General features: G+C 43.3%; 1 protein-coding gene across 2 annotated transcripts; it reads left to right on the plus strand.

Moving 5' to 3' along the window:
* The first annotated feature begins 3922 nt into the window (after positions 1-3922).
* Positions 3923-26738, plus strand: jcada (junctional cadherin 5 associated a). 2 transcript variants are annotated; one of them, XM_085467536.1, is made up of 5 exons: positions 3923-4193; positions 14937-15464; positions 17903-18856; positions 19666-23237; positions 24460-26738. In XM_085467536.1, exons 2-5 carry the CDS (start codon positions 15091-15093, stop codon positions 24492-24494), a joined length of 4935 nt encoding a protein of 1644 aa, XP_085323662.1. In that variant the 5' UTR covers positions 3923-4193; positions 14937-15090; the 3' UTR covers positions 24495-26738. The 2 variants fall into 2 exon arrangements, with proteins under 2 accessions (XP_085323662.1, XP_085323663.1); XM_085467537.1 differs by lacking the exon at positions 3923-4193 and adding an exon at positions 4221-4522.
* Positions 26739-27533: the final 795 nt, after the last annotated feature.

A 27533-nucleotide genomic window follows, 5' to 3' on the forward strand; every position in this document is an offset into this window, starting at 1 on the left:
TTCAAGACCTTTAAGTTTAACAAGTGGTCCATGATATTTGAGTTTAGTTTTCAGTCATACACAATGTTTCAGCCACAGATACAAGCAATCTAATCTGTAAGAGATGTGCTTATTGTCCTCTACACAGTATCAATCTTAAGATTCGTGAATTCATGTTAGCGTTTTCTCCCTGGTTGATGCTGCTGGATGATTAGAGGAACAGGGAGGTATTCATATAAAACCCCTCCCCACACCTAGAGAGTCAAGATGTTACACCAGAGTTCTGGGGAATCAGGGAGCGGCAAATGCAGCAGCCCACAGTGGGCAGTGCTGCTCACCGAGCTCAGAAACGCTCAACCTCAAAACCACAACTGGCAAACGGAGCAATGACATCAGTGTCTCTGCACCACATTTCAGTGCGCTGCATATGAGCTGCATATGCACAGCACAATGGAAAACAGACGCAGGCCAGTGTGTTGGGTGCAGTGCGGCTCACGTGTGGCGTGCACTCCCTGAACACATGGAAGAACCACTGGTGTTGACCTTCACTGAGCATGTGCAGATGCCAAAGCAACACAGGCCAAATGAAACATTGTATCTTATCCAAACTAGAACAGCAGCTAGAACGTCTCATACAAATTTAGTTCCTTTTGTTTTTTTCAGGTTTAACTCACTTTCTTAACATGTCAGGCAGGCCAGAGTCATCATGTCCGCTGTCTTAACTGCTTCATTCACTAGAACAAATGTGCAGAAGGGAACTTAAATATCTCGATCTTTTTGACTCTGTTAAAAAATTGGGCATGTTTTTTTTCTTCATACACTTATAGCCAGGGCGTGTAGAGTCAACAACTATGAACAATGGAGGGGAAGAGATAATCATCAAGGAGGTAATTCAACGTTAAGCTGACTTTATGTAAACATGACTGCTTTTGTTGGGAACATATTAACAGCTGTGATCAAGTAAATGGACAGTCGAGGCAATAATTAAAAATAAGTCAATGATAAGACACTGAGTCTACCAGCCTCCCTTACTTTCAGGGGAATTCAGTTATACGCAACATCTGTGTCAATATTATGGAGGCTTTAGGGTCCTCTGTTCTTTTTAAGGCCTGGAAAAGGAGTTGCAGCTCTGAAGGCTTGGAGCCGGGTGGGTGTAAAGGAGGTGCTGGCAAACTTGATGGGGGAAGAAAAAAGTTTGATTAACTGCTGTAAATAACTTTTTATACTAACTATGGTATATGTAAGCTACAGTAATTTGTTGAAAATGGGCCTGCTGAAGCAAATTATGTAGATATATGTTTACTTTGGCACAAGAACTAAGGGCTGCTGCTAATGATCATTTTTCAGTCATTGTTGAAACAGTTAAAAAAAATGGAAAAGAATGGCCACTTCTCAAAAACAGCAGCCTAGGACCAAAGAGCTGTTGGGCTTCTGGCTTGAAAATTACATAAACAATAATCAGTTATTATAATAGTTTACTGTTTTCACAGTAATTAATCAACTTATTACATTTCTGCATATGTTAATAGAAGCAAGGCAAGTTTGGGCATCTAGCCTGTGTACGCTAAATGTTACAGAACCTACAGCAGTGATTTGTTCAGTGGTGACCGTCCCCCACTGAAATCTGTTGCCTGCACAGTATATTTACTCAGTACTTGAAATGAAGTGTAATTTTACTGTATTTCAGTACTTCATGTTATGCTACTTTCTCCTTGTAGTCCAAAATATTTGGATGCAAACATCATACTACAATATTTATTTCTAAAGCTTCACTTTTGTTAGCATCACTATTTTGCAGAATTCAAAATAGAAATCTATTATACTGTCTTATTATAATTACAAATAATTAGAATAAATCTTTTGCTGCAACATTAAAGTAATACATCGGCCCGCTCTTATGGCAAAACGTGAAATAAAAACAAAACTCAGTGGATTTGTTCCTGTCTATGGACATCCATGCTCTTGTTTCTTCATGTCTGTCAGCGTGACTCTAAAGCTAAAGTCTGACAATGGTAAGCATATTTTGATTGAAGGAAAGCATCATCCAACCAACCAAGTAAACAGAGTAAATCGACCAGTAGTTATTATAGTATAAACCTGAGTAGTTTTAATGACAACGAATAACAGTAATAACAGTGTAAAAATCTGTCCCGTGATAGCACTTTGATTTTAATAAGCACGAGTGAGATGTTTGTGATGAAAAATCATGTTCTGGGCAAAGGGATGGAAATTTGTGTCTGAGAACGAGAAAAATGTAAATATTTGAGTCAAGTAACACAAATTGATAAATTAAATGCTGTGACTATTTCATGTATTAATGTTGGATTATATTAATTAATCATTTTTATGATCCAAACATTATTATATTGTATGTGATGCATTATGAACACATTTACCTTTGCTACTATAGGTATACTTTGATATTAAAACTTGCATATTATTAATTTGATTTCTTTCTTCACTGACCATTTTTCACTCTCTGTGTTTAACCATTAGTTATTAATAATCTCTGGCTCTCTCCCCTCGCCCCCAAATGATTGCTGCCCCTTCCTGAGCCTGGTTCTGCTGTAGGTTTCTTCCTGTTAAAAGGGAGTTTTTCCTTCCCACTGTCACCAAGTGCTCACTCACAAGGGGTCATCGTTGGAGTTTTCTCTTAAGTATTGTAGGGTCTTTAGTTTACAATATAAAGAGCCTTGATGTGAATGTTGTTGTCATTTGGTGCTATATAAAATTGAATTAAACTAAAAAAAAATCAAAAGTATTAGTAGTATGACTATATGGTTTTAATTATTCAGTACTTAATTGCCAGGCTTTCATGCACAGCTGCTTTTTATGTAATACCATTTGTATGAGGGTAACAGAGAGCCAAGTTTCTACACTATTTATTTCCGATCAAAAGCTATGGCGTTATCTTTGTGCCACTATTCTGAGAGCACGTTAAAAAAAATTGAGCGCACATAAAAAGAAATTGCAGGTGCAAGTGTTGCATTTTGAGGAGAAATTTATTTTGAGCGAAGAAAAGCTAAATTTGAGTGAACAAAATTCATTGCTGCCTGCAAAAAATGCATTTCAGTGTTTGCTATTATCCATACACACACACAATAGCAGCCCCTGTCGCTCAGTTTTTGTATTTGCGCTCGCTCGCAATGTGTTGCTTGCGCTCTCAACATTTCTGTCCGTGCGCGCTCCGAAAACGTTAGAGCACTTATGCAAATATGTGATGTATTTATAAATCGAGCAGATATTAGAAGTTTACACAGCACCATTCTCGCATGAAAATATCTTAAAAGTTTATTTTGTGACCCAGAAAGAGTAATATTTCAAACTCTGCCACTCTGTGTTCCTCCGCCACTGCCTCGTTTGAGTTTCGGACAAAATGGATTCTGGGATATTGCATTTCATCATTTCGAGCTGACTGGAGACCAAAACAGCCAATCCGATTTTTTTGCATCCAAGTCTGTGATTGGCTGATTTTGTGGCACAAATATAACGGTGTACAGAAAGAGTTGAGCGCACGGGCAGAAATGTTGAGAGCGTGAGCAACACATTGCGAGCAAGCGCAAATGCAAAAACTGAGCGAGAGGGGCTGCTATTGTGTGTGTGTGTATGGATAATAGCAAACACTGAAATACATTTTTTGCAGGCAGCAATGAATTTTGTTCACTCAAATTTAGCTTTTCTTCGCTCAAAATAAATTTCTCCTCAAAATGCAACACTTGCACTTGCAATTTTTTTTTACATGCGCTCATTTTATTTTTATTTTTACGTGCGCTCAGAATAGTGGCACAAAAATAATGCCATAAAAGCTGCTTCCTGTAACCTCCCCGCTTCTTCTTGGTTCCCCCTATGCCCCCCTCCCCCTCATCAAATAAGTCCTGGAAACGCCCCTGTAGTTTATGGAGTTGCTCGTCAACTCACATATATTTCTGTTTGCAAGTCGCCTTCAGAGGCTGACACAGTGACGTTTAATGTGCATGGATAGGTTTAGCTTTAAAAGAGAATTCACTTTTATTTTTCTCCTGAAACCCTAAGTGTGAAGTGACCTTACTGCTCAGCAGTCTCCAGCTGCCTCCCTGCTAGAGAAGAGGGATGTTTCCTCGGCGCTGGTGGAGAAGAGGGGCTGTTCCCTCAGCAGATCCCAGCTCAGTCCGTCCAGAGCAGCGGCACGGGTGAGCGCCGGGGACTAGGCGGCAACGCAACGACGCATTTCACAGGTAAAAGTGGAGCGACACAGGGCGCCTTTCATCCAGGCATTCTTTTGGACTCAGGGGTCGTTGTTGGTTGTGGCTTTTTCTTTATTTCTTTTTATTTTTTTGTGATTTCTATTTTTTTGACAACACATGCGGCAGCTGTGGAGGCGAGCTGCTGCTGCTGCTGCTGTGAGGCAGTAGACAGCGGCTGAGAGTCGCATCTGCTCTGCCCTCAACATTTCCAGCGCTCCCTCAACTTGATCCAGCTGCCTCGGCGCTCTGTCTGCCTCCTCTGGTGGAATAGGAGGTTCGGGACAAACGGCCGGGCCACCTCGAGGATATGGCATTAGAAGGTGAAGGAGTGGGAGGATGGAGCTCCTTATTTATTTATTTATTTATTTTTAACTTGGAGCGTCTGCGGTGGCGGCTGCCACAGTTTGCGGACGCGCTCCTATCAGCTGAAGGTTAAAGACTGCTCACGGAGCTAGTCCGGCTAGCGTTAGCCGCGCTATGTGCCGTTCTGCGCGCGTGCTGGGGGAACAGAGGCCAAACTCCGTCCAAATTACGCAGTTTTTAATGTCCTAGCACGCGCGCGGACATTTCCATCGCCCGGAGCACTAATTAAAGACTTGAGCGAAAACGCTGCAGGCCATGGCTGGTGCTCGGGAGGCATCCCGCGTTACTCCAAACAACTGTCACTTATATGCAATTGTAACTTGTAGAATTGCTTTTTCTCTAATTTCGCCCTGCTGGTATCTCCTTCCTAGTGATTAGCCCGACTTACAAAACGGAGCTACCATTAGATGACAGCATAGTGGATCGCCGAAATCAGCCAAGGAGTTCCACTCATCCATGTAAGGTCTCAAGTCATGTTATAACGTCTACTCGTGTGTTGCTCACATGACTAAACCCCAAACAAGCTGAATTTTCTTCTCTGTAAAACTGCGCGTTTCTGGGCTAGGCTAGTAATGCTACGGCACACAGTAATCTGCACCAGAACCAGAGGGGCTAGCAGCATCCTGCCGAGCCCGTCAATCATTTTCTGAGAACAGCACGGTGACAGCACTCGGGTCCGGTAACGCGTGTAGCTCTCGGTGCCCGTCGTACGTACGATGAGCGCCAAATTGCGACGGAAGCCAGGCGCAATGAGCCTCTGACAAATGGTCTGTCAAGTTTAGGCGGCTTTGATGTTTGCTTGTTGTCACTTTGTCACACCTGCAGCGTGTTTGCATGATGGTGGCTGCCGCTGCTGCTTGACCTCTCTTCTCCTTCCCACCGTGCAGGCTTCCTGCACGCACTGCCTTATAACCTCCGCAGAAACGCGCTGTCAAAACAGCCACCCTGCTGTCACTTTGACTGGGAAATAACACGATTTGGGGTCCACTGTTTGATGTTGATCTTAAATGTTTTTCATTGAGTAAATCCATTAAATAGCCCACAAGGCTAGATAAGTATAAAACACTGGCCTGTGTTTTGCCTCTTAACCATACATCTTAAATTATGTCACAGTGTTTGCGATGGCTCTGCCGCTTTAATTTTAGAATGGCTTTCACATAAATTCCTCCTGTCACTTAGAGACCTCTAGGGGCCAGATTGCCAAGACTGTTTTACCTGACCAGTCCAAGTTCAGGATTTTGTTACAGTTTAGTTATTACGGTGCATTTATCGCACCGATCGCTCATATTTAAGCTGACCTGACTTCAGCTGTCAAACTGCTAATTAACATTATGCAGGGGTGATCTGTTCTTTTTTGCCAAGGTCTTTCTTAGGTCAGTGAGTTTCCATCGAAAGCTGTTAGTAAATGTCAGCAAAAGACATTTCCTGGACCTCAGAGTGTGTCAGGATTTGTAGATAAGAAGCCAAAACACTGCAAAAAAAAAAAAGAAAAGGCTGCATGCGTGGGTGCATGAGTGTTATGTGGTAGGTCTTTTGCACATCCTTGAGATTTGAGATGGTGTGGGAACGCGAGGCTTTTATAGATGCCCTGAGGAGGGTGTGTGTATGTGTGTGTGGAATGGAGGGGTGGGGGGGGGTGGGGGGGAGATAGGGAGTGCATTAAGAAGGGAAGCAGCTCATTAATTCCCTCCAGCAGTGAGAGGAAAGGTTTGGTCAGCAAAACTGGAAGGAGCCCTCCACAGCTATGAAGTGAGTCGTAGCAGTTCAACTCTCAGGACTGATCCAAACTTCTCTTTCAGTAATCTTGTCTGTATGTATGTGTGCGTCTGTAAGTGTGTGTGTGATTGTTTGTGGTGTCGTTAACAGTAGCAAGTTCTGCCCTCTCTCTCTCAGTCGGTCTCCAGCGTCTTTTATAGGCCAAGAAAATTATTGTTTCTTTTTTTTTCTGCTATTGGGTGGCTGCAGCTGAAGCCTTTGAAAGCCATCTAATGTTTGCCCGGCTACAGGGATCCCCTCTGAGGTCTCGCCTGATGTCACATGTGATGTCAGAGCAGAGGTGACGCAGGCGGGAGGGGAAGGAGGCTGGTGGATGAAGCCTGCATGAAACATGTGAAAGCTATACTGACATCTGCCAGCACGCCAGCACGCCTCTCAGAGCGAGAATCAGAGGCATGAAATGATCTGGAAAGCGCACTCTCTCTCTCTCTCTCTCTCTATATATATATATATATATATAGAGAGAGAGAGAGAGAGAGAGAGAGAGAGAAGTATTGCTAAGTTCTGGCTGCTAGCCGGTGAATGCCCATATGTTTGGCAGATGGCCTGAGATTGTGTCTGCTTTGTGATTTCTCTGTGTCAGTTTTATGCCAATGAAGCCCTTGAGATAACCCTGACTGTTCATTTTCATGTGTTTACATAGCAGTTTTCCACATTTACCAGTGACAGCACTCCTGTTTCCGTTTGTGTGGGAGAGCCTTTTTCATCCCACCTGTGATGTGCATCACAGTCACCTGTCAACACAATTCTATCAGCTGTCTTAAAATGTGACACGCACGCAATGTGCTTAAACTTTCCTGATGATTCTGTTTATGCAGGACTGCTCGCTACCTCTCCCTCTGTGATGCTGAGCAGGAGCCATGCACAGTCCACATCTGATTAGCAGAAAGCCAGAGCATGCTAACCCTTTGATCACTGTGTTGCTGGCTGATAAACCAAACCACTGTCATCTCTAGCAAGCTCCGGACATTGACAGACACTAATTACCATGAAGCCAGTTTGGCAAGGCTTAGAATGAGTATGAGTTGGGAATAGCTCAGTGCAGGTGAAGCCTGCTGTGTAGCCTTCTGGATTAACGTGCATAAAATCCTTATTTTTTCCTCTTCTTTCCTCACATATGAAATTATGAGCATTTCCTGACTCTGGCATGGATCTCCCTTTGCATACCACTGTTGGATGCGTTCAGACGAGGAGAATCTCGTGATGTCAAATCACTGCATTTGAGCTGAACTGCGCTAAGCCTCACTGCACAATGGAAAATGAGTCCGCTGACATAATAACCGTCACATCACCAGCGCCTTTCGACTTGCCTCGTACATTAATGAGCCATCAGCTGTGCTGTTCTTGTGCCTGAGCCAGTGTTGTTGAACGTTGTCTTTGGGTTGAACAAATGTTTGGCTGGACTACTTCTTGACCATCTGAAATGAATCAGAACCATACCACCGATGCGTTGGAATATGGTGGAGCAAAAACACCACCCTCCCCCTGGTCCTCCCTCCTTTCTCCCAACCTCCTACTCCCCTTCTCCATCCCATCCTGCCTTTGATTTTTCTGCCAGCGGAGTTTGACTGTAATAAGTTTTGGAGCGCGGCAATGCAGCAGGAATATCTTAGCGGTCCACATGCTATTGTCTGCGAGCTGCCATTCACAAAAGCAAAAACAACTGTTGCCATGGGATATGCTAAACAAAATAATGCTAGTGGTTGGGGGGTTTTTTTGTGCTTTTTTTGGCAAAACCTTTCCTTTGTGAGATAATTGACTTGGGGTAAACACACCCAGTAGTGCTGTGCGAGACTGCAATCCAATACCAACTAAATACAGGGCCGGTATTGCATGATGCCGATACTGATACTTTTAACTTCTAAAGGCATCTTAAGTAGGGGAGAACAGTGTGTCATGACCTATGACATGAATCATCATCAGTTTGGAAATTCTAAACACGTTTTAATGACCAATAAATGTATTTTCCGAAATAGTGTTCTTTTGGAGACCCGGAATGTAAATGTGCCTGTCTCTAAAGCACACTGGACCAACCTCTGTTCTTTAAATCTGCTATAAGCTATAAACAAAATAGACATGACAACACACTGGGATTCAGACATTTTTCATAGTTTGAGTTCTATTTTTGTTTTCCATAAAAATAATTAATTTAGAAGAATTTAAGTGGGCGAGTACTGAAGTTAGCGAATAGAAACAAAGTATCATGCTCGTGTTAATCCGATACCCATACCAGCGCTGATATTGATACTATCGATAATTGGATGGCTCCGCCCACCTCTAGCACCCAGCCTGTTGCTACCCTCTCTGTTAGGAGGGTGTACATTGTGGAAAGAGCACATGGGTTGCAATGTCGTGAAGAGCTCTTGTTTTGTAATAATCTTCTTGCTTTCAAGCATTTCTTTACTTGTTCATTTTTAGCTGTAATTTTTCTTTTTTTTTTGCAGAAGATAATAATTGCCCTAAACTCTAGTGGCTGCTGAGCCCAGTGGGATTTTCCCAAAGGATAGCAAGTGCCCAGAGGGCACGTAGCTCCCCGGATAATATGCCCACACTTCATGTTGCTGAGTTACACTCCTACCTGATGTGGGGAACATTGCGGGTCACTGTGGGTAAAATATGGCCTCAGGCTCGTTTGGGCTGTTTATTCCTCCGGCCTCAGCCCAAAAAATAAAACGCCTCCAAACTTCTTTCCCTGGGACAAACAGGAGCCTGCCGAGCGCCTGATTGGAAACACTTGCGACACTGCTGGCTCTGCTCCGTCCGTCCACCCCCCCTCACACACACACTCACACTCAACGCACTTCCTCAGGAAGAGAGACGGCCCCTCCGCTGGACATGGTGATGTCACATAGATAAACAATCTGCACGGCGTTGCTGTTTGCCGAATGTGTTCGGCCGTCATCTCTGAGAAGCCCCTGTGCATGCACACTCCTAACAGATGCAGCCCAAACACTTGCCAAAAACACACCCACACGGGTCAGTTGTTATAGTTCCAAGGAGACTGGGAACAATGTGCTGGAGAGGTGCGGCTCTTGTGGAATATTTTAGGAAGCGGGCTTATCGTCTTTTTTGGTTCCAGGCCCTGGTGTTTGAGATTTCTTTTGTTGTGGTGCCTTTATGCTGGAGCCTGTTAAATCCAGATTTGTTTTTGTCTGTAGTGCTTCATTTTAAACAGGAATGTGCTATTTTAACACATCTGTGTTAACTTTAATCACTGTTACTCAGTGGGTTTTGAGCACAATGTGAAAAGTCTTCTGTTTTTCTACTTCAGACTTCAACTGCAAACTGTCTGTAAAGTTTATTTTTTTTAGATTGAATTATTCTGCTAATTTTTACCGTGCTAGGTTTGTAATCCGTGCATCCCGGGGTGCTTAGTCACACCCTCTAACGCTGCAGTTCTGTGCACCTCAAGGCCTGATTTAGGTCTCTGTCCTGCATTGTGTGCCCTCTCTTCTTCCCTCCCCGCCCCATCTTAGCTAGGCCATGAATAAGGAGCTGACACCAAACTGTCAACCTGCAAGCCGTCATGCCCCTGCAGTCCGCCCCAATGTAGCCACCACACACTCAACTAAAAGAATAATGCTCCTACCTGTTTTCAATAACAGTGTACAGTTGTGGTCAGAAGTTTACACCCTCTCATCATAGAAATTCTTTACAGTGATGAGTATAATTTGGTCTTTTAATGATTTCTTTGAACTGGGTGGAATGATTGTTTATCGTGCATCTTTAATGACTTTAAAAATCAAGAAATAGATGAACAAGTTAGAATTTGCACCTTGACCAGGCACTTTTGGCGACCATCAGCATGCTTCTGGGATTATTTTGCCTGGATATTTGCCCCTTTTCTGGGCAGAATTGGTATAGTTCATTTAAATTACTTTGCTTTCTTGGCATGAACCTAAGTGAAGTCCACAAATTTTTAATAAGGTTGAAGTCGGACTTTGGGAAGGCTCTTCCAGAAGCTTAATGTTAGCCTCCTTTATCCTTTCCAAAACCAGTTTTCGTGTGTTTTGGGGATCATTGTCTTATTGGAAGACTTAGTTGTGAATACGTTTCAATTGTCTAGTTGTTGATTTGAAGTGAAGTATTTGGAATTAGTCTTTCTTCATTATTCCATCCAATCTGTGCAATGTACCACTACAACTGGCAGCAAAACAGCCCCAGAGCATGATTCTTCCCCCACCAAGCTTGACAGTTGGTTCATTGATCTCACTTTTGAAAGCCTCACCGATATACTTCCAAACATACCTCTCGTCTTTGTGGCCAAATAGCTCAATCTTCGTCTCGTTTGACCATAAAAGTTTTCTCTATAAGGCATTTGGCTTGACCATTTGTGGCAGCTGCAAAATTGAGTTGAGCATGAAAGGTTTGGTTTTCGAGCAGCGGTTTCTTTCTTAGTCAGCACGCTCTCATGTAAAACTTATTTTACTGTGGCTGCTGTTTTCTACTTAAAGGCAAGCTTGAGCTGTAGTGCTTTTCTGCATTGTTTCTGAACATCCCAACCATTCCTCTCATCTGATGTTGACAGTATAGCGCCTGGAAAAGTGGTGAGACATCCAAATAACTGGTACTTATGTACAATTGTTTGAACCGATGGTCTCTGAATCAGTAGTTGTTTAATAATGGCTCCAACAAACCTTCGATGGACTTTCCCATTGTTGACTGAGTCAATCCAATCCAGCCTCACTGGTCAATCCATTTAGTGCTGGCAAAAAGAGAAACTACCAGTTGTAGTTGATCATAATCACCAATGAGACGTGAACAAGCCTTGGACTTGACATTGTAGAACCTTCAGCACCACTGCTTTTTGTGTGAGTCAGCGTTTGTGTATGTTTGAGCCTGTATTTATAATTTTGACCCTGCGAATGAGAGATAATCAAAAATAAATTCAAATTTGTTCACACACACAATTCTTATTTATAAAAGTCATTAAAGATGTATACTACACAATAATTCCACCCTGGAAAAATAACGTTTCAAATAAATGTTCAGTGCATGTGAACTTCTGACACCAACTGTATGTTAATTGACCTCTTCTATCATTCACAAAAGATGCTACAGTAGTAGTTTATAGTATGAGGGGTGGTATGAGAATGCCAGTCCCTATATGTTTCCACTTGTTTTTAGCTTACTTTAGCAGCACATGTTATCCATAAACTATATCATTAATTTTCTCTCTGTGAGTGAGCCATGCCATTAAAAATACAGCCGATCAGCCCTTTTTTCTAGTTGCCAAATCCGAGAGGCTGCAACACCAATGTCTTTTTCACATAAGAAGGCATTGTGGTGAAACACAATGTTGTTGTGTTTTGGGGGGTTGAAAGCTGCCCATTGTTGCATACCAGTTCTCAAATCCAAGGTTTTATTTGACATAAAATCAGTAATTCCATTGCGTAACAGAATTAGTGGCATTTAAACAGAGCCCATCATGGGAGGGAAGGAAGGAGCAGGGCTGGTGACACGGTGGGGTGGGGTGGGACGGTTAGAGGGACTGAATGAATGCAGCTCACTTTACAGTAGGAAATCCTCACTTTTACTGAGGATGCAGATAATCTTCATTTAGCGCTGACACCGAGAGCCTCAGATTGAGGATTAAGATAGATTAGTGAGCATATGGATGTTGAGTTAAGCTTGGTTGATATGCAGATATCATAGCAAAAAATGAATGATCATATTAGCCCTTGGCCTAAGGCTTTAATTAATTAAGCCTTTGCCTGGTTGGAGGGATAGGCTTGAGCTGCAGGAAGGAAAGGGTACTGATACCAATCAGATTGCGGATTCTGATACGGGCCTTTGCAAGGCTGCGGGGAGGCATGGTGGTTATTCTTAATTTAAAGCACAGAAGAAAAGGCCCATCACATGAGTGACAAGCTGTCATAAATATTAACATCTTAGCGTGCATTTTACTGGCATTTATGCGATTTTTCTGCAACAGCTGTACCAAGCTTAAGTTGAATTAAAGTTCTAGGTCCACATTGCTCGCTTGAAAGCAAATGAAGCAAACTGCCAGCCCGTTTTCACTGACCTTGCTCACAAGTAGCTAAAACTCCAAACCCAGCTCCTTCTTGAGAAGATTACCCTAAAACACAAATGGAAAGAGTTAAAGTCAATAAAAGTAATAACTGGGTAAGAGCCAAGAGTCAATCCTCCAAAACTAACAGGTTTAAGGTTTTAAATGAAAAATATAATCGTATTAGGGGGCCAGACATACAAAGAAAGCAGCATTTCACGGTCTTGGATCCTGTTAATCACCTAGTAGGCTCTCCTACAGTTCAGGTACAAGAAGGAGGGAGAAGGGGTGGTGACGCTGTCCTCTGAGTCAGGACTCCTTTTATAGAAGGATTTTTTTTTAATCTCTTTGTGACGATCATGGCTGAACAAATTCTATGGAGCAAAACAAATGCTAATGTGTTTGCAGCTGAATACATTTCAGCAAGGCTGCATTGCCGTCTATTTCAGAAGCGAAAACAAGCAATTTGGCTCTGCCGTTTAACAATCATAAAGTGATTGGCTCTTAAAACCGTCTGAATGGCGTTATATTCTGGCAACGAGTCACACGGCGCTGTTCCTGTATGCCATTTCTTATTAAGGACAGCCAGGTTGTTGGCAGTCTGTTCCAGCAGAAAGTATTGAATGAGTGGGCCGCAGCAGCATCTGTCCTGTTGACAAGGCAGCAAACATGACTTCATCAAGGGCATTACATCACGAGCAGATGCACACTGGGTATCATCATTTCAGTTCTTCATCAGCCCATCATACTGATACAGTGATTGCTGGGCAGAAAGCAATTCTTAAAACGTTAAATCCAACCTTCCCCTGGGGGTCCCCGCACTGCTGCCTGTTTAGAAGGTTGCAGAGAATGGTACTTCTATGGGGGAGCTCGTCTAGCTAGCCTAAAGTGGATGTAGCACTGCAGTTCCTTACTGGGTTGCTTCCTTACTGGTTTTTAGCAAAAATGTTGTGCATCATTAGCGTCTGCTTATTTGTTATACTTAGGAGGGATGCTTCTGTTGTGAAATTTTGGGCTGATGTTGATATTTAAAATAAAAATTTGGCCTACAGCTGATACCAGTATTTTTTCTGTTTGCGTATTACCTGGTTACCCGGTTACAAGTATATGGAGACTTTTTATTCAGGGTGTATCAGAAAGAATCACTCGCTCACTGGGCAGAGAAGCTGGCGGTAAATTTTAAAATACAAAGCTGAATATAAAGTTTTCCATGCAAACATGTCTGGAGTCATTGCAGGTTGGTATGCTACCTACCTGCAAACACGTGAAACTCACGAATCTGCTTTTTCTAATGGTACGTGTTTCAAAGCTCTTTGAAGATTGATTAGACTTTTTGATACACACTGTTTTGAGGCTGTCCCATTTGTAATTTACCCATACAGCCAGGGGTTTTTCAGTTTGGCCTTACAGTTGTGATGCTCATACCGAGTAAACGTGGGGTAATGTGGGCTATCGACATACTGCACCGTCTATAAGGCTTACTGCGTGGTGCGTAGCTCTGCACAGGGTAGGAGAGAGGACAGTAACAGAGAGATATACTGGAGTTTATTTAACATTTACAGCATGAAGACAGATTAATTTAAGTAATTTATATATACCAGCAACAGAGCACTGAATCCCAATGAACCTTGATGAACACGTAGCAGTGAGTAAGTCACATTAAGTAGTGCACATAAGTTGGTGTCATGTCATAACAATTCCCTGTGTTTTTTTAATTTCCCTGCTTAATTTTTTTCTATAACAATTGAACTAATAAGATAGATTAAGTTGTAGCTTTTCTCTAAAAACAGCACACTTTTGTGCTTGATGGATTTGAATTTCCTTTGCCAGGATAATCATAGACTGAAAATCTGACATCATATGAAATTCTAATGATTTTTGTACAGAGCTTAGGAGTACACAAACGACTACTCCCAACTAGGAAATTTATTTAGGGCACATGTCTAAAAGCATGTCCTCTTCTTCTAGAACCAGAAAATACTTTTGAGATGACAGGGGAGAGAAAAGATGCGGAGGCGGGCAGAGAGAGAGAGGAATACAATCCCCTAGTTGCTTCATTGATGCAAAACATGAAGCAGCGGAAGGGGCTGCTAACAGCTACCTTACAGTGACTGTATGGAAGTCTGCAGGGAGCCTACTGTAAACAGTGATATTTTGCATTTTCACTGCAGCGCCAGCAGCCCCCTGAAACTCCTCTTCCCGCTGAGGAACATGCGACTGCGGCTTGTTTTTAAGGGTGTTCGTGTAGCCCCGGTTCACCATCAGTTCTGGAGCATTGACGGTTCGGTGCTGATGATGTCTGAGTGAAATGAAAAGAGGGTTGTTGCTAGGAGGGACCGGAGAAGATAGGTGGGAGGGAATGGCTGTTGGGAAGGCGGCTGGGCTGGGTTTCGTCATGGCGACTCAGAATTTGGGGTCATTTTCTTTTTCTTCATTTTGTGCCTTCAAATGTTCACAAAGCTCGGGAACCCTAACAAAAACTGGACACGGGTGGCGGGGATAATGGTTTTATCGTCACCTTCTTTTTTTCTGTCTTCCTTCTGGTGTCTTCATGCCGTCCCCCTCTCTCTCTCTTTTTTTCCCAGTGATGGCCTCAGCTGCGCAGCTGTGCCGGTGATCCCGCCGCTGCACGTAGGGAAGAAGCAGAAACGCCTTGACAACCGACCTACCTTCCTCTCTCTCAGAAAAAAAAGCAGAGAGAGGAAAAACGAAACCACACCAGCATTAACAAATGCGACCATGTACAGCGTGGAGGACCTCCTCATCTCTCATGGATATAAGCTGCCCAAGCATGCCACGTCCTCCACCCCTACCCCTACCCCAGCCCCTGCTCCCTCATCCCACCAACCCCGTTCAACCTCACCACCATCCTACAGCAAGCACCATGAAATACTAGAGAACAGGTCTGGCCCCAGGACAGTAAATGGCTATGAAAGAGGGCCCGTAGTGGCCTATGGGAATGGTGGCGGAACCAGGCAGCCCCAAGCATACGATGCTGGGGGCTGTCCCAACAACAACGAGTCCAGGGATAGGAGCCTGCCGAGACGGGATGGCGAGAACCGGTGCCAAACTGACACTCACTCCTTGGGAGAGTCGCTGACCTCAGACAGTGGGTAAGCTACAGACCCGTGATGTGCTGCTGTCTAGATGTCTTTCTGCATGCCCTGAACTGATTCTTTTTGTCCTGACTGTTTATCATTTGATGTTGTGGTTTCCTTGGATGAGATTTCTAAAATGACGTAAGTCATCAAAGAGTTTTGCACAGGGATTTTGCAGTACATATTCAATGGAACTAACACCGCTGCCGGTTTTTCCCCTGTGTGTAACTTCATCTCATTTCATCTCTATTTCCCTCTTGCCTCCTCTTTCCAATCAAGTCTTGGGTGAGGGGAGGAGGGATAATGTGTGCTGGAGTCTAATCTGCCACATGGGGCCTTGGAGTTGTAATCAAAACAGCTTTTGGCCAAACCTATGTGCCCCATTTGAGCATGCCCAGTCTTACGCACACACTTAGGTTGCCAGGCTTGTCAGAATACCCCCTTCTTTACTGGCTTCCTCTTGTTTTAAAGGCATTAAACCTGCTTACATAATGCATATCTCATCAATTATAAAGTATTCATATAGTTTTTTTTAATATGTATATGGATCATAGGCTATATTTAGCTTAGTCTGGAGTAGTTATGCAAGTGAAACCCTCTCGGGTAAGGTCTGTTAAACCTATGATATTTCCGGAGATATCGCCAGGCTGCAGCCAGCCCGTTTTTTCCCCTGAAAACAGGATTGTTTAGTTTGCCTATTTACACCAGTTCTGGGGGTTAGTGTGCTGTAACTGAGACAAAGTCAATACAGCTGTTCCCTTGTCCACACAATTAGACAGGCTTGTCAGATCTCTTCCCCAACCCCCTTTTTCCTTACATTTTGCTTGGATGATTCCCCATAATCCTTTTTAGCCAGCAGTCAGTGACGGAGCATCTCGAAATAGTCAAATGACCTTGAATAATGTCAGCAGTTGTGTTTGTGGCATTTTTCTTTGTTTTTCATTTTTGGTGTTATTCTTTGAGATGAGTAATCCGCATTTTCATGTCGCTGCTCTGCCAGTGCTATCAGAGCATTCTGCTGGGAATGAGGGAATCGCAAAGACATATGTTCTGCGATTTCAGTCCGTTGTTTGCTCATCCCTCTTTTCTTCCTCCTCATGCAAATCTGTTTTGCCTGGCAGCTTTGGTTTAGATAAGGAACGGGCCTTTATTGGCACTTCCACTCAGCAGTGCTACTTAGACCAAATTAGCCTAATGATGTTAACTCATCTTACACAAGATGCCCTCAAATTTAGCAGACTGCCACGGCTAGTCTCCCCTCCCCTCCTTCTCTTTCAAGCCAACGTCTGTGACCAGTGATGATCACGGATGGAAATGTCAAGGACGCTCGGCGGCCTCGGCCTCGAGGGGGACTACACATGCGCTTGCGTCTTGTTTACATTGTCAGTCAGTCTGTCACTCCACAAATAGGCTGAAACAATCCCGCTGCATGTAGGGACCAAATGCGGCTTGTTGTCTGTTGGGTCTGTCATCAAACATCTTCACAGAGATACAGCAGAAGCCGTCGTTGCATTTAGACCGTGCCCATTGTCTTAGATTAAGGACTAATGAGCAGTGCTGTAGAAAGACTGTCAGTGAAACATCCTCGACATTTTGATCTGCTTCGGAGGACGTCCGGGACTAACAGCCACAGCTTGTCATTGTGTAACATCTTCATTATGCCCCATAGAAAATCACAATTACCAAACACTCCATTATTACTCATAGTCATTTGTCTCCATCTAGTGGGAAATGTGCTCCTTTTTTTTTAATTGAATCTCTTCAAATTGTGAATAAAAATTTGCTACTTATATCACTTATATTTTACTTTTTAGTGCCCAGCTTTACTGAGATTTATTCAGTGCGTATGTCATGCAGTATTGCATTGGCCTACCTCTAAATCAACTATAACGATAAGGATCATGAAGAGAGCCTTACCCTATAACTAAACTACTTCATCTACAGCCAGATATTGGGGAGACACTTTCTTTAAAGGAGGGAAGAAAAAGAGTTAAAATCTTGGTTACCTAGTACCTAAATATTGGACTAGTTTTTCTATAAATAATATATATGATCTTAGCTAAAGCCAGTGTGAGGTTTTTCCCTACATAACACCCTCTACCTTTAAAACACCTCTCATTAAGACTACTAACTATAGCATTTTAAATATTTTTAATGAATAAAAAAGTTTTAACATCATTAGCTTTGGCTTCACTGCAGGTTCTCCAGCGTTGGCAGTTTAAACAGGAAGTAGTCTCTGGTGTTCAGAAGTATCTCCTGTTTTCTTATCTAAACAATTTCACTGACAGATAAGGGAATTTTATGAATTTCATAGAACTTCTATTTCTATTCTTCATGTGTTATTTCTGTCCCAGTTCTTCATCCAGTTTCATCTTTATTGTGCTATGGGTTGTTTCTTCTTCGACAAGCATTTCACTTGAAGCATATGGATGCCTTTGTGTGTTTCGTCACAGGTTTTGTGATAGCACCAGAGGTCCTCAGTCTCAGTCCAAAGATGTGTCCTACTGGCGGAGGAGAGGCCAGGACTTCACTGTGCTGCTGGATTATGCTGACTTCCGAGATCCCCATGGAGGGGGACCAGGGAGCTACAGCAGACCAGACAGGCCTCAACAAGCAAGAGGCCAAGAGCTCTCTGCCGAGGAGCGTCAGAGGGCAGCTCAGGAGAGGCAGCGATGGGCGGCCCAAGCCCAAGCTCAGGCCCACGCTCAGGCCCAAGTCCAGGCCCAAGCCCAGGCTCAGGCCCGATCCAGAGACAGGGAGGCTGCTCTCCATCAGTGGAGGATGGCGACTGAGAGGAAATGCCAGAGCCTGGGGACAGATGAGTGGCGTCCAGCTGTGAACTTTGGCAGCCAGCTGTCACAAAGTGAGGGCGAGCGCTGGACACAGGAGCAACAACGGCTCCATGCCAGGACACCAGAGGGGATGGTAGTCCACCCGAGGACCAAAGCCAAATCCCAGTCCCTGCCCAGGATGCTACAGCCTGAAAGTCTGCAGTTTGTGGAAATACCTTCATCTGGTCAGGACCTGTACAGACGGGTCAATGGCCACCCATTCTTACACCATGATCTTTACAGAGCACCGCGCTGGCCAGAGAATGGCAGGCCAGCTAGCGCTAACCAGCTCTCAATGACACCAAAGCCCCGCTTCACCCGACCCCCCAGACCTCCCTCTTATGAGATGCACCAGCAGATCAGGGGAAGCTGTGAGGTGTTGTCTGGCAGAGACTCAACCATTCCCCAGTCCAGGGACAGAACGCCAATTCCCATATCAAGACCAGGTGACCTCCAACTGGACTATTTTGCACAGGACTCTGGACCTCCAGGATACATCCCTCCCCCATCATATAAAAGAGCTCCTATAATGGGAGGAGGGCGGCGGGGATATGGTGAAATTGCTGTTGACTACAGGTATGGACATGATAAGAAGCTTTAATGTTCCCTACTGTAATGTTCCCCGCTGTAAAGTACCCTACAGCAGAAGACAAGCATGACGAAATGTGTCGATAATTTTTGTAAGAAAAAAAATGTCAGAAGGAAATATCTGATACCACTTCCTATACATATTTTTCTTAAGTAGGACATGCATTTTATGCATAGACTAAAAGCAGGTAGCCACTCTAACGTCATTTGTTGGTTAGGGAAGCCCAAATATGAAGCCTTCAACTGATAATTTTTACTGTCACAAACTTGGGGTCATAAAATTAGACTTGTCACATGAGAGTTGTATCTTACTGAGAAACTGAGCAATCATTAGCTAACAACTTGTCAATTACAAGTCGTTAGCCAATGAGCATATTCCAATTTAAACTTGTCTGTGACTCCAATGGGGACCATAATTTACAAAATGAGTGTTATAATATGTTTAATAAGACTTGAAACAAGCAACCAAAAACTCATTAAGTCTTTACTGAGGTCATAAATCAAGGGCGCTAAGGGTTGTTTCTGTTTCATACACTTGTATCACTTTTCACACCCAGAAGATAATTCCATCTTTTTTATTTCTGTCAAAAGGCTCAATTTCTGTCCTTTTGGTGGTACTTGGTAAATATTAAATAAATTTACCTTGTGATGCATAATTCTGACCTGCTATACAAAAGCTGGAGCAAAGCTATGTAGTAATAGTTTAGTAATTATTCACAAATTAATATTGAAGCCAGTAGGTTGTTTTTTTTTATGTTCATCTCCGTATTGGTTAACTTTGTTGTTTTAACTCGTAGGTACAGAGGAGAGATGTACCAGCACATTCAAGTTGCTCCAGATGGGTCTCACTGGTTCACCAGACATCAAGTAGGTCCGTGGGCTGATCACCAGAGAGAGAGGAGCCAGAAGCAACTTTACCCTGTGTATACTACCCAAGAGCACCCTGGTGGAGGGGTCCAGTATATCCCCTTTGATGATCCCCGTATCCGCCATATTTCCTCAGCCCTGGGTGGCAACTCCTTGACGGATGCTGATAAGATTCGCCACATTCGTAACGAGCTTCCCAGCGTCACCGTGTCGGAACCTGCACCCGACGACAGTGCCTTTTTGCCCCCGCCATTGGGGCCTTTCATCGCTGCCAAATTGGCCGATGACGGTAACCAGACATCTTCTAGCGACTTTGACAATGACAATAAGAGGTGGCACAGCAATTTGCACAAACAGACCGTCGATAACTTCCCAGCACCTGACCAAAACTGCAACAACAGATATCCTAAAAACCATCGCCCTCCTCCTTCGCCCTCTTCAGCCTTCCAAACCCCGTTAACAAGATCTTCTTCTCGTCAGGGCTCCAGCTCAGACCAGGTCTTTGCTGAAACCATCACCCAAGTGAAGAAAATTGCCCCAGATTCAGGGCCAGAAAACAATAGGAATACCAAGAGAAGAGTGAGTGAGACCATCTTCTGCCTTGTGTCTGTCCCTGTTCATACACCGACTAACATTAACAAAGACTTTGGAGCTGATCAGAACAACAATGAGACAATACCGAGCTTGACCGTCACCAACACTGAGACATTCGCTGTAGGCCTCAAAGAGAGCCCCAATATTAGGAGCAAGTCTGTGAACGAGATGCCTATTAAATCCCATTATTCTCGCTTTCACACCAGCAGCACATCCTCAATGAGGAATTACAAGAGAGCTCCTTTAAGGAAGGAGATAATAGATGCCTGGACACTTCAAGCCAATGAAGATAAAGAGTTGTGCTATGCTGGGTCTTGGCCTGGAAACCAGTACCGTAATCAGGAAACTCAGACCGGCTCACCTTTGACAGTGGTAAAAAGTCCAGAACCCCAGAGCCCTCCGGGTGGGCAGGGACCTGTTCAGTCTGCCTCAAATACAACCACGGATATTGGCGTGGTGACAGACAACAGCTCCTCTTATGGCTATCCGATGGCAGGCCAGAAGAACCTTCATCTCTCCAGCAACAGCGCTTTTTCCCGCCTCAGCCTGAGCCCAACAGAACCGCTATCCCTTCAGCCCGCGCAGCAAGACCTGTCCTCTCCACCCAAGGTTCAAAATCAGGGAGACGAGCAGCCATCATCTCCGAGAAAAAACAGCACCCCAGAGACTGCAGAGCAAGTCGTCTTTGGTCAGTTTCTCCTAAAGCCAGTGAACCGACGACCCTGTGATGTTATTGGTGAACTGGAGAGCATCAATAAGGAAATGGAAGACACAATCAGCAAGAGGCCCATTGTGGCTCAGTGCATTGATGATCTTGATGGGATGAATAAGAGTTTAGCTCGGTTTAATGCAGGAGCACACTTTATTGCTGGTCCAGAACCAGGCAGGGAAGCAATCAGTCTTCCACCATTGCACAATATAAAGCCCAACAGTACAAAAGTCAGATCAAAGTCATTGGCATCTACTGCTGACCTAGAGTCCATGAGTATGAGGAGGTTTTTTTCCAGATCACAGGCCAACAACATACCAGCTACTAATGATCATTCAGTTCACACAAACTCAAACTGCAGAGACAACTTGTCCTCGCTACCCCCTCACAATGAGTCTAACCGCCACTATAGACAGGATATCCCAGTCCCTCAAGAGTCTTTATTGAAAGATGTGGGGTTAACTGTGTACACTGAAACTCCCGGTGGTCCCGGGGAGCCAGTGCAGCGCTCACTCTCAGTCCCCTCACCGCTGGATCAGAAAGATTTTACTCAGTCGATGGAGCCCTCCTGGGACACGAGGACAGCAATTCTTAAATATAGGTGTAGCCCTGAGCACAACTCAAATAATGAACTTGAAACCGAGGGGAATGCAAAAAGAAAGGCTGAATCAAACAATGTTCCACCATTAAGGGGAGACGTGAATTTAACCATCTGCAGGACCAGGAGTGAAAGCAGCAAATCACCCCAGAAAGACAGTTCACCACATATCACAAGGTTGACCAGGGAGGTTTCTTTTGTGTTTGAGGATGATGATGGCGATGTGAGATATGCCATGTCGGAGCCACTGACCTACAAGAATGAGTCAACAATAGCAGATAAGCACCTAGAGAACTTATTGATTCAAGAGAAAGCCAATGCTTTACGTGCAGAGGATCTCAGCAACCTGTACGAGGTCAAATGCGCAAAAGGAATCCCGGAAAATGAGTCCATCGAACAGAGGGCGGCGCGGATCCTGGGTATAGCCGTTCCAGTGGAAGCTTTAGGCGTGGCTGACAGGCAGTCTGATGACAGCCAGGATGATGCAGAAGCTACTGCAGCTGAGGAACGACAAAGCCCAACTGATGACACACAGCAAGTGAAACGAGAGTGTGAGCAAGTGAAAGAGGAGTCCTTGGTTGTCCGAGGTACAGATCAAGAAGAGTTCAAAGAGACACCATCAGGTATGGATAAACAAGTACAAGAAGAAGATAACAGGCAACAGCACAGCAATGATCACAGTGATGGCAGAGACAATGACGATACAGAGACTCAGTTAGTATTAGACCTGCCCGAATTCCCACCAAGTAAGCTTCCCCTGTCTCTGCCCATCAGCCCCGATGAGAAGCTGTCCTTGAGCATTTGCAGTTGGGAGAAAAAGGGGCGAGGTGGAGCATGCAAACTAATCGAATCCCTGCAAGATAAGCTGAACTCTACCGCGGTTTCATCTGCTACTTGTATGGACAGGTCAACAGCAGACAGAATGGCCCGTCTGAAAGAACTGGACTCTGTGTCTCGAATAAGACGCCTTAGTCTCAAAGACATCAGGTCTGGTGAAGAAGAGTACTCGCAAGAGATAAATGAAGACAGAGAGGAATGTGAAGTTCAGGAGAAGACAAAAGAAGACGTAGTCGAGCAACAATTAGAAAAGGAGGAGAACGAAATGGCAAGAGAAGGAAAAGAGGAGAAAAACCCAAGTGAGCATGATAAGTTGGAAGTTTCTGAAGAAGACTGCAGATCAAATGAAGTGAATGAAGGGGTGTGTAAGGAAGAGCCGAGACAGGAAGACGAGGTTGAAGGGATTAATGTTGAGACTGTGGTAACAGCAGACCATGAAGGAAGTAAAGAAGTAGAAACTGATGTTAAAAAGGAAGAGCCAGAAGAAGAAGTGGTTTTGAAAATTGTGGAGGAAGACAATGAAAACTCTAAAGATAAGGTGGAAGACGAACTGAATGCAGCAGGGGTCAGCAGAGCGGAGACAACTCAAGATACCGGCGGGCGAAAGTTACCCAAACCAAAGCAGCGCACTAGGCTCCAGAAGCCTCCTCTGCTTCCTAAACCTCGCAGTGTTCCCAAGAGAGAAATAACGCTGCCACTTAACTACAGCGTTGGGACCTGTGGCCCCTCAGATATGGAGGATGAGGAAATGCTCTCCATTTCAGGTGGGTTCAAGTCAGTGGCTAGATTCAACCTTTTCCTATGCCTATTTTCCCTCCTGAATAAAGCACCCTCAGTGTACTATACACATGTGATTATTAACCATTTACAAGTACATACACTGCTGATTATGTTACTGTTAATGGCTGGGGGAAAGATTTAGAAGAGAAGCTTTATAACCATTAAATATCTGTTAAGATGCAGTTAAGCACATCGAGAGTGTAGCCAGGAGTGCATGTGAGTTCACAGAAAGACATAAGTTTGCACCGTTATGTTAAGACTGTTTTTTATATTTGAACAAAGCCAGGCTAGTTGTTTCCTGTAAGATGTTTTATAGCTATAGCTTTATACTTTGTGTATCTCATATCTCACTATAACGCTTACAGCATGTTTTACATACATAGAAACATCGAGCTTTGCTATAGCTAACCTGCCTTGGAAAGAACTAGCCTACTAACATAAGTCATTAGGGAGGCTTTGTAGACCCTGCGATGTAGCCTGACATAGCCATAAATGACATTGTTGCTGTCATCTATGCTTGTTTGGGTTTAATATGTGTTAATTGTCATGTGTTCGTGTCCCAGTGTTTTATATGCAGTGCCAGCCTGTAGAAACAAATAAAATGCTAGGTCATTTTCCTCCCGTGGGTCCCGCTCTTTGTTGTGGTCAGTGTTTTGTTTTTTCATTGCAAACAAATCTCCCCTCAAGAATTTCCTAACATTACAAGTTCTTATATTGATGCTATGATTATTCTTCCTCATATTGAGACGATGTAATTGTTGTTGGTCTCTGGCCGATACATTTAAAAAGTATACAGAAATAAACAGGAGGAATCAATGAACAGGCCAATTACAGTAGTTGCAGGATGCACCGACCCAACACGCAGTTACGTTTCTACAGAGATCGGTTACGCCGTAAGTCACGGCGTAGATTTCCTCCTGAAGCATAAATCTGCAGCAAGTTCTTGGCCCACAACAATCATCAAGCATGGCTGTTATTATTTTGTCAGTGACACCTACAAAATTTCACAAGTGTCTTGCGTAGTTCCAATTACCGTACTCCTCTTTAGGAAATCGTGAATAAATGTGTTTGTTACAGTCGCACTATAACAGTCCCAAAATGTCAAACTATTCCTTTAAGGTCCACTGAGGTGAGAGCAAATAATACCGATATGTCTTGTTTTCGGTGGCGTTGTCTCATCTTTTCTTCCTTCTCTTTTCTCATCAGACTCTTACGACCCCAGTCAAGTGGAGAGGGTGTAACCTCTGACCACTGCCTTCACCACTGTGGAAATCAGTCTTTGTCAAGTTAACAGCTTTTTCCAGCAACAAAGGCTTTCATCTCACCTCTTGGCTCAGTCAGCTGTGACCCCTCCAGTAATGTCACACATGACTTCTCACAGAACTGACTGTCCCGGTGCTGCAAGAGTTTCTTTCTTTCTTTCTTTCTTTTTTTTACAGCCAAATAAAGGCACTGCTGGGTGCCAACTCTCCAGGCCTTTTTCAGTCTCGTCATTGTCATCCTTCCACTCTCTCCACCTCTCAGCTAGTTTATTTGCTCGAGCAAGAGGACTTCCTCCTTTTGAAGTTGTCTTATTTTGCTTTTGGAGGAATGCATGTCATTATTCCCGTCTGCACTCGGGGCTTTCTCAGCAAGCTCTGGTGTTGAAATATGAATGTAAAAGTGCTTCTGCTCAACAAACAAACAAAAGAAATGTAACAGAAAAAAACATACAGACACACGTGAAGGCGACAGTATTGCATTACAATCAGTATTAACCTAACCAAATGTAAATAAGAAAGAGTTATAAGATTTTATTAAGAATATTAAAAAAAATAACAACAATTTAAGACATTTAATTGCTGAAGAAATGTATATTTTCTTATGTATGTTATGAAAGAGTAGATTTTTGGGGGGATTGTAGTGTTTGGGTGTATTACCGGTAAGGAAAGCCCTTGCTCTTTATTCTTATATTTGTGTGATAGAGAATGTACCGAGAGAGGATTGCATAGAGAAACACTGTGGTCCTTGAATAGCTTCACTCAGAGCAATACAGTTGTCACACGCTGGGGTGTTTGTGAAATGATTTCAGAAGCAAGTCTCTATTTCAAGGCACTGATCTCATTTGCTTTAAAGGCTCTACCTTTTGGTACAAGCGTTAGATTTGCACAGCTGAGATTATTGGCTTTATGTTACCTATGAGCACCTGATAATCTCTGCAAATGCTCAGAGATTATACTGGGAGGGATTCGCTTTTCACACCCTCCCCGCTCGAGTCTCAGCATCAGCAGTCGAGACATGTACCGGGACTGTCTTTCGTTAATCCTCATGTTGTTCCTAAAGAAATCTCAACACATATATTTTTTCCTGGAATTTGTGGAGTCTTTGCTGTTTTTGCTCACACCCTACCTTATGTGTGACTTCAGAAGTGCTTTTTTTTGCAGGAAATGATAGATGTAGCTATGTAGCAGTGTGCCTGGTACACGCTGTCTTTGTGGAGAACTTTTTCTGTGTGCTTATTTAAACTGGACATGAGCAAATCCATTTTATTTTAAATGAGATTGGAGACGTATGAAGGTGTTTTGGCAATAATAATGATTTTAAGCCAGAAACGCTTAATATCGATGCTGTACAGAACATTGATGTTGGAATACTAATCACAGTATCTGTACATGTTCAATAATTTAACACTGACATATCAATGCTTTGTAAGTTGTGGGCATAACTGGCAATTTGGTTCAGACTCACGTCACTTATGGGGTAGCAATACAAGAAATTTAAACACAAACCAAACCAAACTTTGTGCTATGCATTGGACATCAACACTCACTGGGTTTAATGGCAAAATTCCAAGCTAAAACTGTAACTCCTGGTTTGCTTGTATGACCCTGTCACTCTTTGATCCAGTTGTATTTGGGATCTGGTTTTAGACTTTCTCGGATGTGGCTCTGACCCTGAATTCATCGGCAGGGCATTAAAAACAAGGTTTTGTCTTTGTTGTGTTAAAACAACCCAGTACCCGTACCTCTGTGTTCCAGGTAATGTGTTATCTGGTCATTCCTGTAGGTCTTTTTGTACGGCGAGTTCTTTGTAACATAATCTAGACTATTGGTGCACATCTTGCTTTGATATTTTCTATTTTCATACAGAGGTATGTACAGCTTCTTTTGTATGCGCTGCATCTTTTTTTCCCCTCCTCTTTTTTTGTGCATGTAATGCGTAAGAAGTCACAGAGAGAAAGTGTATTTGCATATAATTGCATTTGGTACAATATAGTCTATCCAATAAACAACTGTTATATTTCATATAATGTATATTTTATTTTCAAAAGTTAAGCTACATATTTAAAAAGAACAAGGTATTTTTAGATTATTGTGAAAAGGGAACTGTTTTTGAAGGCACAGTATTTGTCTATATTTGCTATGATCATTAAGAATGATCAGAAATACAGACAAGTTTGTGCTGTTGTACAGTACTGCAGACTGTTCATAAATAAAAGTCTTTGCATGAAACATTTTGCTTCTGGTTGTTTGCATTGTGTTAATGTAATGAAATATCCGTCAAGAAGCAAGCCAGTGGTGCTGTGCCATACTGCTAATTTCAATGTGATACCAAGTAAATACGGGGCTAGTGATACCAACACCTTTAACCTATAAAAGGCAGCTTATGTAAGGGAGAGCAGTGTGTCAGGACTTATGAGATGAATCATCATCAATTTGCTAATTCTGAACATGTTTTAAATCACTGTGACTTTTACTTTCCATAATTATTAGTTCAACACAAAACACAGCTTTCAGCTTTTTATGGATTTAAAAATGAAATCTTTGGAGACCTGGTATGTAAATGTGCCTGTCTCTAAAGCACTCTAAAGCGCTCAAATTCTGCTGTTTAAATGTGCTTTAGGCTTTTATAACTAAAATATATACGGTTAAAATAAATACGGTGGCACGGTGGTTAGCACTGTTGCCGCACCGCAAGAAGGTCCTGAATTCTATTCCACCATCAGGCCGGGGTCTTTCTGTGTGGAGTTTGCATGTTCTCCCCGGGTACTCTGGCTTCCTCCCACAGTCCAAAGACATGCAGTTAGTGGGGATGGGTTAATTGATTAATCTAAATTGCCCATAGGTGTGAATCTGTGAGTGAATGTGAGTACGAATGGTTGTCTGTGTCTTTGTGTGTGACTGGCGACCTATCCAGAGTGTACCCCACCTCTCGCCCTATGACAGCTGGGATAGGCTCCAGCGACCCTGGAAAGGATAAGCGGAAGTGAATGGATGGATAGATACATGTGACAGTCAACA

Source organism: Copadichromis virginalis, linkage group LG9, assembly GCF_057382275.1.
Source record: "Copadichromis virginalis isolate Kocher_CV1m ecotype Utaka linkage group LG9, C_Virginalis_male_GT1.1, whole genome shotgun sequence".
Taxonomy (NCBI): domain Eukaryota; kingdom Metazoa; phylum Chordata; class Actinopteri; order Cichliformes; family Cichlidae; genus Copadichromis; species Copadichromis virginalis.

Coding starts and splice junctions, on each gene's coding strand:
- jcada (XM_085467536.1), top strand. CDS start 15,091: ATGTACAGCGTGGAGGACCTCCTCATCTCTCATGGATATAAGCTGCCC. Junction 15,465..17,902: donor TCGCTGACCTCAGACAGTGG/GTAAGCTACAGA, acceptor GTTTCGTCACAG/GTTTTGTGATAGCACCAGAG. Junction 23,238..24,459: donor GGAAATGCTCTCCATTTCAG/GTGGGTTCAAGT, acceptor TTTTCTCATCAG/ACTCTTACGACCCCAGTCAA.